General features: G+C 34.7%; 1 protein-coding gene across 1 annotated transcript; it reads left to right on the top strand.

Moving 5' to 3' along the window:
- Positions 1–5: 5 nt before the first annotated feature.
- On the top strand, positions 6–7,127 carry LOC126975637 (polycomb group RING finger protein 3). The gene is made up of 5 exons (XM_050823645.1): positions 6–220; positions 474–626; positions 1,058–1,200; positions 1,708–1,851; positions 3,164–7,127. Exons 1-5 carry the CDS (start codon positions 109–111, stop codon positions 3,287–3,289), a joined length of 678 nt encoding a protein of 225 aa, XP_050679602.1. The 5' UTR covers positions 6–108; the 3' UTR covers positions 3,290–7,127.
- Positions 7,128–12,825: the final 5,698 nt, after the last annotated feature.

Genomic DNA, 12,825 nt, shown 5'->3' with positions numbered 1-12,825 from the left:
TGTAACTTTGTGGTGTTCCTATTTTAGCATTTTGTTGATTTTATTTTTATTTTTATGTTATTTTACATTACAAACTGATGACTTCTCAGCAGGCATCTCATCATTAAGATGACAATGGAAAGAAGGATAAAACTAAAAACACTAAACAGTCACATAACTTGTAAAATTTGTCGCGGCTACTTTATTGATGCTACAACTGTTACAGAGTGCCTTCATACGTGTAAGTTGTGTATTAATTTATTTGATTATTATTATTTATTCTTTAAAATACTTTGGGTTCCCGTTCTTCAAGTTTTATTTATGTTTAATGTTTTTTTTTTATAAATACTGTTTGGGATTGAAGCATGGCAAATGTTATAAAAGTAGTTAATTCATATCTTATTGCTTGCTTTAAATAGGTAGGCTACTTACGATATGATTAAAAATATTATATAAAAATCGTATTAATTGTAGATCTTTTTCAAACTTTTCAGTTTGCAAAAGCTGTCTGGTGAAGCACTTGGAGGAGAACAACACATGTCCGACATGCAGCATTGTGATCCACCAGTCACATCCGCTGCAGTACATCAGTTTCGACAGAACCATGCAGGACATTGTGTACAAATTAGTTCCTGACTTACAGGACAGTAAGTTTATCTTAAAATTATATCAAATGAACTCTCTATAGGCGTAGACCACAGATATTTCAACACTGATGTTGGTGTACACTTAGCAATTTGGACAGATGTAACAGCAGTTTTTTTCATCATATAATTCCATATACCCACATTATTATTGAAAACTTGGCATATGAAAGCATCTATAATAGTGACAGCATGATGAGTTGAGTTATAAAGTTGTCTATTATAATGCAATAACTTTACCACAATACTTAGTTGTGATGCTACTCTGAAACTTCTCTAAGCTGTACTACATTGTAATGGGCAGGTAAATCACTCACAATTAGGTGAACATCTTACGCTACTCCTCACTTTTCTGACAAAAAATACATCTCTGCGAAGTCTATATTTTCACTTATAGTTATCTAATAATTTAATACACCCACATTTAAACTTAGATGAATTGAAACGCGAAAGAGACTTCTACCGTGCAAGAGGCCTGCCGTGTCCAAAGGATGCAGCACTAGCCAATGACAAACCTGGAGCGGGTGATGAGCCAGAACAACAAGACAACAGTGACTGTCATAGGAAAGATGAACAAGTAAGCTATGTAACTTGATTTATGTGTGAACAAAATTTAAAGTGAAATGGGTGATAGGTTATGTATTTATAAGCCCAAATTGGCCCTGTTGTGAATATGGTATTGATAACAATGATTTAAAAAAATCTTAGGAATAATTATTAAGAGATCTAACTTAATTGCAGCACCACTAGTAACTCATTAATAGAATGATTTACATTTCCGTTTCGGGGAAACTCTGACCGCACATGATACCTCATGTCGGCGTGATTTTAGTGCTCTATCAATGAGTACTAATTTATGTGTGTTAATGGATTCCTTTTAATTAGTATGATTTGAGTGAATGTATCTGAAAGCTATTGAAACAACCTATAAGTCCATGCAAAATAAATCATTTTATAAACAAATAATGGTCAGAACTTAGTGAGGGAATAGTGTGCCAATTTTGTGTCTTGGGGCACCGCTGATTTCGGAAGGTGAACTCACATATATAGAAGCTATATAAACAAAAAAACATTAAATTTTCAGGTTAATGTGTGCCTTGAATGCATATCAACATCTCTCCGGACGCTGAAGCGTAGCTTTATCAGATGTTCGTCTCAGGCGACCATCACCCACCTTAAGAAGTTTGTAGCAAAAAAAGTATTAAATGGAATAGAGAAATATAGAGAAGTGAGTATAAAAAATATTATGAAACCTTTACTTCATATTTGCTGTATATTTATATATATATGGTATTTTTGATCTGTTGGTCTTAAAGTGTTTGCATTACTGTATGTTTTCTTTGACTTATTTGCTTGCATGGAGTTTCCAGGTTTCCTTTTATGGCTTTTGATTACTTTTGATATTCAAAAAGAAACTAATTCAATTTGTGTCACTAACTTCTAGTATCACACCAAAAATTTGTTGAATGATATGTTATCAAGTATTTATGGCAGTACTCATATGAGAACTCTTATGAGTACTACAATATACATAATTAATTATTTCCTTTTATTATTTATTTATGCTTTTATATTATCCATACTAGTGTCTTTTACTTTATGTAGTGGGATAACATATTTTAAATTCTATATGAATTAAGTATTCTGGAATTTTAATGTTATATAGATGAATCATAAAACAAGTTTTAAAAGTTTTTCATAAATTTGTCTATTTGAAGGAGGATATTGAGTATACTCAGAGTTGTAACACTCCCATTAGTGTGCAAAATCTGTGAAATTTGCTAAACATGCATATTACATAGTATTAACATAACTGAATGTGCAGTGTCGAACCATTACATGTGTTAGTGTAAATGCATGGTGTCAGTGACAGAAAGAAAAATAAAAAAGTAGAGGATTGGAATCAGACTTTTTAACTGAAACACCAATCAGAATGAATGATGTCACGGCTGAGTCATCAGTATGTTGGCTGTAGCTATACTTATATAACACGATTTCATTGATTGCCATACCATGACGTCATATGACTGCACAATCATTTTCATTGCGGTTGTTTTGGAAACAATAGACATGCCACATTTTAGTGAAGTTTAAAAATTTGTCATCATGCTTATCAATCTGATCTGGGTCGTATTGTGGTATGCCCTACCTTGTTCGTTGTTGTTTTTCAGAAAACAGCAATAGTTTCACGTTGGAAGGGTCTAACTCAACAGCTGACTGAGATCCATTCTTTCTCTGTGGCCGATTATAGAGATCTCACTACTTCATTTGTTGTGATGTGTTAAAACTTCATCGGCATCCTCTGTGCCTGAGCCTCCCACTGGTAAAAAATTATAATCCGATGATGCCACTTAATATTTATAACTCCTGCGTGTTCGAGGCAGGCAATAATTTTTGAAGTATGATGTACGCGCGGATGTAACATCAACAGCCTATTCCATCAAATATTCCTATAGAACTAAACACAAGCCTCAAAAACTGTAGCCTTACATATTGAGCCTTAATGTAAATAATATGCTAATAATATAATTTATTTTCAGATTGACATACTATGTAATGACGAATTATTAGGAAAAGACCATACGTTAAAGTTTGTATATGTCACAAGATGGAGGTTCCGAGACCCGCCGCTACGATTGCAGTATCGGCCGAAGATAGATATCTAGATATTAGTAATTTTTATATGTCTAGGCTGATACTCTGGTCGTGGTATGACCATTGTCCTATGGCACACTGAGGGAAGCTATATCCAGGTATGAAATATGCTTAGTAAATTATTTAGTGTTTCTACTCTCATCAGTTTAACACGACAGTGAATGTGTACGATGAACAAACAGACTGAATCAGTGTGACTCCACCCAATACTTACAAACTGTACAGCATATCAAGACATTCTGGAAGGCTGCTGAAGAGCTCTTGCAAGACATTTCATGGAATAAAAGTATCAGGGTGTCTTTAATCTCATAAGATATCCAAAGGCTGCCAAAGTGTTGAGAGAATTATAAAGGCTACCAACATATCCAATCTTATCAAAGCCTCAATGATGTAAAGATATTGCGCGAGTTGAATGCATTCGGGGCCTGAGGTAAAGAGCGGGAGCATCTCCCCCCGCTGTCCGCATGCCTCCCCGCGCGCACCTGCAGTGTAGTGATGTGCCGTCGTTGACAGTTATCGTACGCTTATCGTGTTATCGCGTTTATACTGAAGTTGCGATCTCGTGTTATTGTCTTGGTTTTAATAAATAAACTGAAACGTTTCCATCAGGTTCCATTTAAAACAAAATTTTAGAGTTTTATTATTATAGATTTGGCGAAAAATTTTGTAGACATGTGTGTTGAAGAAATAAGTGTGTGTGTACTTATTACGTGCAAGAAGTTATACTTCTTTGGCCTATCAAAGCAAAAATCCTTAAAATTATTTATTCCTCGTACTATTCTACGTTTGTAGAAAAAACAATATTGTAAAAATCTTGCAACGAGGGCTTTGACAGTTAATTATTAAATAACGAATACGGCTGTACGGGCTTGAACCCTTAGCCTATCCTAATAATGGAAGAAGGAACCAAAAAAAAAACGAATGTCGCAAAGGTCAGAAAATTTTAGGAACCAACTTCACCTTGTTACTTTTGTGTTACAGTGACGCGCGCGCATCTTAAAGTTTCGCTTTCATCATTTTTTCACAACGCGCCAAAAGAAGTATAACTTCATAAGGCAAAACAAAAATTTGAGATTAAATTTTTTGTTTAAATGATAACTTAAAGTATTGTTTAAGTTTATCGACACGACCATGTTTATGGTCATCAATTATAATTAGGTCACATCACTATCGCATTCCTGAACTCTGCATTCAACTCGCGCGTTATCTGTACCTCTCTTAGTATTATTTAAATTTAATGTGACCACTTATTTGTTTCTATTTTATATTACTTACGTACCATCCTTCCAGTGAGCCCAGCTCTCTTAACAATCAGAAATTAAGACTATATATATTATCATGTTAACAAAATAATATAGTAGTGCAAAATTCAGTGTTTCCAATTAAATTTATACAAAGTTTTTTTTTTAATATTAAGCAAGTCTTAGGCTGGATTTAGCGCTACACCGACGGTGAGCGCTGACGTCGGTCGACCGTAGCGCGTACACGTACTCGCTGACCATGTTGCGTTAGTTAGCCATAGTTCTTAGTTGACAGCAAACTTGAATGCGCGTGTACAATTGCTAATTAAAATTATTGGAACGAAGTTCCTTACGGCAGGCTTGGAGGGGATAGGGATTTTGCTGCGCGACCGAACTGAAAAAAATGTGATGGTAGAACCGTAAGATGAAATCCGTGGAAAAAAGTGCGTGGAATAAAACCGTTAAATGAGACGTGCGCAGGCGCGACAGTCGCATACACAAGCGAGTAGTGTATAATACCTTTCTCTTTCTCCCTCTTTTTGTCGTTTTGTTGAACTTCGTTCCTACCTGGTGTCCCACGACACCACATCATTTTTTTTTATTGCCACAGCGCATCAGCGGACCGACGATAGCTGTACTCGATCATATGTTTTCATTGTTATAGCTACGGTTGACCGACGTCAGCGCTGACCGTCGGTCGAGCATCAAATGCAGCCTTAAGAGTATATAATATACATGACAACCAATTGGTTTCCATGTATTTTTAAAACCAATTTCAATCGAAATAGATTAGTTGAAAAATTATTGTTAATAAAGCATTGATTTGATATGGATAAATGTAAAATATGAACATTGGGACTGATATTATTTCATTTTTTACCATGGAGAAATTTGGTGATTTCGACGAGGGTGTAATTTGTAGGCATGCAGCGAAGTCGAAGGTTAATACACGCAAGTTGTTGGAATCGCACTGTCCACCGAGTGCTACATAGTTTATGGTACACCTACTAGGAAAATAACCAATTATAATAATCCTGCCGCGCACTATTAGCCCAAGTCCGCAGTAAGAGTCGGGACGTTATCGCGAAGCCACTACACTCACCCCGACGAAGAACCTCCGAATGGTCCGAAACTAGTCGGTACCCACATCAATAAAACGTGTGTAAAGACTTATTAATAAGTAAATAATGTCTCACGAAAGTTATAATAATTTAATTGCCAATATTAATTTATCAAAATGAACACTGAATACTATTTGATGGATTTTTGAAAGCCTTAAAATAGATTAAGGTTGACACGGTTTGCTTGTAAATTCCGTCAAAATTTTTAATATCCAAAAAGAATATGTTAGAAATGGAATTAAATAAATTTTTGAGCCCGTATGTTTCCCACAACATAAATAACTAACTTTCGGCCCAGCATTATTTATTTTACTACGAAATTTCCGAAAATTAAAGATAAAAGCAATGGGATTTTTAAGCAGTGAAGGTGTTCCGAAAGACCATTCAAGACGTCCCGTAGAGGTCTAATGTCTTATGACATAAGGGACGAGACGAGCAGGACGTTCAGCTGATGGTAATTGATACGCCCTGCCCATTACAATGCAGTGCCGCTCAGGATTCTTGAAAAACCCAAAAATTCTGAACACCACTATTGCGCTCGTCGCCTTAAGACATAAGATGTTAAGTCCCATTTGCCCAGTCATTTCACCAGCTACGGTGCCCTTCAAACCGAAACACAATAATGCTTACACATTACTGCTTTACGGCAGAAAAAGGCGCCGTTGTGGTATCCATAATCTAGCCGGCATCCTGTTAAAAGGAGCCTCCCACTGTGAAATCACTCATCAAGTCAGTCCTGGATATGCTTCTTTTTAAACCCATGACCCAAATTAAAAGTCAGAATGACACCTTGAATGTATTGACTTTGATATTTGAGTGCAAACATTTAGGTTGGATAGTTCGGTAAACCTATGGCATTTGGTGTCGCCAGTAAATAAAAATAAATTTTGCAATGAAGTGGGTAGCATGTACTTAACATAAATATTTTGGTCCAAATCTTGAAAACGAATGAACCGATTTATCCATTTCAAAATGGCCTGTTTAGTTTCTCTTTTGGCTACGGGGCCCAATAAGTTTGTGGTATAATACAATGATTTCGTATTTGAAAAGGTATAGATACCCACGTAACGTATCAATAGACACATATTAACATTTAAAAGATAAATTTAACTTTGAGACAATATTAGTGCTGTAAAACGATTTGTCAACAAGTCAGGAAAACATCCTATTTTTCTGTAACCTAAACCTTGACAATACTGATAGTATTTGTGTCCTGAAAGTATATGAATGAATAAGCGGGTATAAAGTTAAGAACATAATATTTATACCTACTTAATACCCAATTTGTGATTTCGAAGTAAGAATTTTACTCGAACTGGACTTCCTATGATTAGCTAAAACATATTTTATGTTTATTGAATATATATATTTCTTTTGTTATTTTGTTTTTAGTATAAACTTTAAATTAATTTTAGTGTAAGTAAACAATGTTAGTGTAAGTAATAAAATTTTTGCAGACTAAATTATATGTAAATATTATATATATATATTGGTTTTATTTCACTCTTCCCCACTACGGAGATAAGTTACGGAAAAGGCTTACGAAGGCGCAGAATATTTAAGCATAAAATAAATAACAACCATACAAAAAAAGAAAGCGCATAGTTTAGTAAAATATCATATTCTTATTCAGTTATTAAACCTGATGATCGATTTTTAATCGTGGGGGATTTTAATATATCTGACGCAGTCTGGCAGACTAGTGTTGGTTCTTTAGAATTGCAACTACATTCTAGCGGTAATTATGTTACGCAAATTATGTCTGAGTTTTTATCACTCACCGGCTTAAAACAATACAACCATGTCCAAAACTCTCTAAATAGGGTTCTTGATTTAATTTTGTCCAATATAGATTGTCATGTTTGTTCATGTGACAAACCGCTTGTTTCTGAGGATAAACACCACAAATCACTTATAATAGATGTAACATTGGCCCACATCCCGTCACTTAAATATGTAGATAATTACTTTTTCAATTATCATTTTTCTAATTTTGACCAGATTAATAATGCACTTTTTACAATAAATTGGTATGAATATTTTAATAATTTAAATATGGAGGAAAGTGTTACAAAATTTTATAATACTTTAATTGAAATAATTAAATGCTATGTCCCTCGGCGCCGCGCGCTGGCTTCTTCGACTAAACCACGCTGGTTCAGTCACGCCCTAATCAAATTATTAAAAGAGAAACTAAAATTGCATAAACTTTGGAAACTCTATAATAATCCTTTAGATTAAAATATTACGTAGACGTGCCGAAAAAATGGAAAGAGAGTGCTATTTTAATTTTGTATCGATCAGAGGAAAATATTAAAACTAATCCGAAATTCTTTTGGTCATGTATAAAGTCCATAATGGCTAATCCTATGTTGCCTCAAACTATGCATTTGGGAGAAATTCAAACTTCCGATGGTCCTTTTTTTGACCATTTCTATTCTGTCTTTGTAGAACCTACATCCAGTTTGAACATTGACATTCTTGAAACACCTCATAACTCTATAAATTTAAATGTTAAGCTTATCGGTAAATACCTAAACTCAATCGATGTCCACAAGGGATCTGGTCCTGATGGAATACACCCACTATTAATAAAAAAGTGCTCCGACGCTTTACCATTACCTATCACCTTATTATTTAAAAAATCTCTCCATGAAGGCCATGTACTGGATACATGGAAACATGCATGAGTTACTCCTGTACCGAAAGGAATAATGAGCACTGACATTGAGAAATATAGACCAATCTCTAAACTGTGCCAATTCGGCAAAGTTATGGAGAAGATTGTAACAGATGAGCTTTCAGCGGTGACACGTTGCCACATTACGCCCAATCAACACGGATTTTTCAGAGGTCGTTCTGTGGATACAAATCTACTTGTACTCACAGAAGATATATTGCATGCCATGGAGGACGGTTGCCAGGTTGATGCCGTTTACACTGATTTTGCCAAATGTTTCGACAAAATTTGCCACAACACACTTTTGGCAAAGCTCTGGCGACTCGGTGTACACGGCGATCTCTTTAGATGGCTCAAGTCTTATGTTGAAAGGAGAAGTCAATCGGTAGTCCTGTGTGGTTACAAATCATTGCCAAAACAGGTCCATTCTGGGGTACCCCAGGGGTCTCATTTAGGGCCCTTGTTATTCAAATTGTTCATAAATGACGTCACAAAACACCTAATATACTCCTCGTCGTTACTTTACGCCGATGACACCAAGATCTACAGAGTGATACGCGATACCAGGGACTGTGAATTGTTAAAACGTGATTTAATCAATTTTGAAACTTATTGTACAGAAAATAAATTGCTTTTAAACCTTGATAAGTGTAAATATATTAATTTCTCAAAAAATAAAACTATTATAGATTACGATTACTGAATAATCACAAAATAGAAAAAGTTACTCAAATTAGAGATCTTGGTGTTATCCTCACATGGATTCCATTATATCTAAATCGTACCAGCAATTAGTACTAATACTAAGGATTGGTAAACCATTTAAGAACTCCCTCACCTACAAGATACTATACAATAGCTTCGTTAGAAGTCATCTTGAGTTTGCGTTTATGGAACCCTTATTTTAAATGTCATATTAACCTCTTAGAAAAAATACAACGAAAATTTGTAAAATCTTTGGACCACAGGACAGGATATAATTATGTTGACTACTCTGAATCACTGAATCGTCACAAGTTTCAGCCATTGGAATCCCGCCGTAATTGTGTTGAATCCGTCCTTTTATACAAATTTTTAATAGCTATATTGACGTCCCCTCACTACTAAATCGGATACATTTTAGAGTGCCTCGCAGGCGTGAGCGTCGTCGTATTAAAAATTTGTTTTATATACCACGTAGTAGAACACTTTATGGTGCAAATTCTTTTATTAAGCGTGCTTATAAACACTTTAATGATAATGAAAATCTAGTTGACACAGATATTTCCTTTGATAAATTGTTGACCTTAAAAAAATGTTTCAAATAAACTCTTTCTTGATTTGTTAATTTAATGCTATAATCTAATTGTATCTTTATAATATCCTCTATCTCTTTATATATAAGTATATTTCATTTTTATGTCAAGTATCGAATTTTGTTTAATATTAGTATCTCTATGTAGCGCAAATCTAATTCATTATGTTTAAAAATAAAGTAAACTATAGGTTTTTAAGTATTGTTAAGTGTAAATTGTTAAAAGTTTTGTATAACCGATTGTTTCTGAAATAAATAAATAATAAAAAAATGATCTTTAAACCATGCTTTTCCATTTTGGAAACAGATAATATTTTTTTTCTTAATTGTGGTACATAATACACATCGTTTAATATAATATCAACTTTAAAATCACTTAAATAACATTTTATTGTCCCAACAACAACAGCCTCTAAATTAACGCCATTTTTGGCAGGTGAAATTTTAATTGGCTTATCCAGTTTACAATAATTAAAGAATAAATGTCATTTACAAGATGAAATGAACTGCCTGAGTCAACAACCCATTTAAAACTATTCTTATTCTGCTGTTCGGTGTCAGGGCTAAAGGACATAAAACTTACAATTTTTTTACCTTCAGTAGTTTCAGTGCCTGTAAGAAATGACTTTCCTCTACCTCTACCCTGGGGCTGATGACGAGTTGCCTTACTGTCGTCTCGGCCACCGTTGTACTTCTAGTCGCCACGTCCACGGCCGTGAAGTCTCCAGTCCTGTGTCGTGCCTGCTGAGTGCTCCTACACTGGGATTTGTTGTGTCGGGGGCGTCCACATCCATAACACAAGAAGATTGAAGAGTCAAGGGATTTGATCGCTCCTCTGTTCCGTTTTTCCTCTTCCCCAAGCAGTCTGTTTTTCACGAATTCCATTTTCAATTCCTCCACAGTTTCCAAAGCCGTGATAATGCCTTCATAAGATCGGCATGGATAGGAGTAAATAGTTAACCTTTTCTTCCTCCGAGAGCTCACTGCCAGCATCCCCGAGTTGTGCAAATAGCTTTTCCATGTCAATAAAATGTTCCATTAAAGGTTTCTGTTCGTCGATTTTCATATCGGACAACTCTCTTCTTATAAATAGTTTAGATCGTGTACCTTTCTTCTTAAAGCTGTCTTCCATGCTTTTAATCATTTGATAAGCAGATCTGTCCTTTAAGTATTCGAGGTGACTGGCGGCGGTTGCCGCTATTATAATAGCCTGGGCTTTAGCTTCCAGTTACAATTGCTTGTTATCCGTAGATTTACTTAAATCCTCCTTTTCGATCGCCCCTATTGCTCCATTATCCCGCAGGATACTTTTCAATCGAAACTCCCATGCGTACTTGTAATTGTCCCGCGAAAGGGACAATTTGATATTTTTCTTTTGACATTTTCTGTCCTTTAACACTTATTAATCCACTATAAAACCGATGGCCGTACTGGGCCCATAACCCTGTTAAGGATTACGGGGATAATTAAAGATACAAACTTTGAACATTAAAACGTGCTTTTTATTAATCACAAAACAACAACATGGAGAACGTATAACATCATATTGAACTTTCCTTCATAACCGACACAGTGTTCACAACCAACGCAGTGTTGCCATTAAAATACAATATTATATAAATCATTTTTAATTAACAAAGGACTCCCTGTTTTCCAAGTAACTCGATTGTTTAACCAGTACTCTTTTGTGGGGAATTGAATAGTAAAGTTGCTGAAGAAGTTAAATTTCGGCAGCATGGCGTCACTCACCATGTCAAATACAGGACTTCTCAGTGAAGATGGGTCAAATAGCCGCAGCGAGTTTGAGAGCCAGGTCGTCCTCGTATGGGTCATTACCGTGTAAATAGCACTAATTTGTAATTGTTCACGTTCTTGTAAGCCGTTCATATTCACTGGCAATGACTCTGTGCACAAAATACAATATTGTACAAAGGGCCTTTAAAAAAAGCAATTCTGTCAGCTATGACTTTCCGTGCACACAATACAATATTGCTAATCATTGTTCACTGGGCTTTTAAAAAAAGAGCGACTGTATAGTTTTCATTTCTGACTGTGCTTGTCGCGTTCTTTTATCTGTTCCATTCTGACAAGCGGGAGAGAAAGGGATGTGAATACTTTGTCAATAATTGTATAAATTTTAATGAAAAAATTTTCGTTTTACTAAATTATTTACGCTTATTGCCAACCCATCTTATGCGAATAAAATAAACTTACCGCTGATAATTAACAACAAATTTTATTTCGTCGTGGACGTATTTAGACACTTTTCTAGAGCATACATAGACTTGGTGATTGACACACGACTAAGGAGAAAAGTGTGTCTTTAAGCACACTTTTGCCGTTTCGCTGTCAGACTTCGAATGATATGTCCATATTTATAGAACGCCATTGTGTAGGGCCAACAAACGCCCGCGTCATTCGGAACACTGTGACGCGACACGTATATGGCATTCACAAGTCAGGAGGTACGGATAGTATCAGTTACTACGCACCGCGGTATTTCCAGGTTAATAATAATAATAATAATAATTAAAAGGTTTATAAAATTAAAAATACAGAAATCTTATTACTAATAACAATATTATGGACATTACAGAACCAAAATGGTGTCTAGTCAGCATTATGTTGGGAATTTTACTTCTCAACGCTGGTATACTCTAGACACCGAGACACAGACTTCGAGAATTAAATATTTATATATTTCTAATCCCCCAAGTCTACTGCTACCATAAACATTGGGACTGAAAATAAAATTATGTATTAATACAAAAAAAAAAAAACTGTTAGTAACTAATACACTTATCAATTTAAGGAAAATAATGATAACATAACATTAAATCATAATATTATAACATCGGTACTTAAGTAATCGGCAATTTTTTTCTTATAAATAAAATAACAATAGTAGTTTGAATAAATAATAGGTAAGTTATAACTTTGACCTTTAAAACAAAATAAAATATATCCTTATGACATCAATAAATCAACTATAAGACCCAATGATGTTCTATACATAAAAAACCAAATAACAACAAATCCAAAGTGCTTATCATTCTCAACTTATAGATATTTAAAGAAGGTAAATAAAATCTAAATAACAGAGCAAGATCCTCAACTGTTTATCTAAACTTCGAGCAATTAGTGTTGTTTGATTCTTTTTTTTTAAAGTAGTCACAGTTATATGACTTGGGTACCTTAAATAATGGTTTTC

The sequence above is a fragment of the Leptidea sinapis genome, chromosome 36 (genome assembly GCF_905404315.1).
Source record: "Leptidea sinapis chromosome 36, ilLepSina1.1, whole genome shotgun sequence".
NCBI lineage: Eukaryota > Metazoa > Arthropoda > Insecta > Lepidoptera > Pieridae > Leptidea > Leptidea sinapis.
The sequence above is the reverse complement of the archived record's forward strand: the minus strand, read 5'-3'. Positions and strand labels throughout refer to the sequence as shown.

Excerpts from the sequence above, each read along its gene's own strand:
- LOC126975637 (XM_050823645.1), top strand. The coding sequence starts at position 109 with ATGACAATGGAAAGAAGGATAAAACTAAAAACACTAAACAGTCACATA. Across the intron at positions 221-473 it reads TACAGAGTGCCTTCATACGT|TTTGCAAAAGCTGTCTGGTG; the intron begins GTAAGTTGTGTA and ends CAAACTTTTCAG. Across the intron at positions 1,201-1,707 it reads GTCATAGGAAAGATGAACAA|GTTAATGTGTGCCTTGAATG; the intron begins GTAAGCTATGTA and ends TTAAATTTTCAG.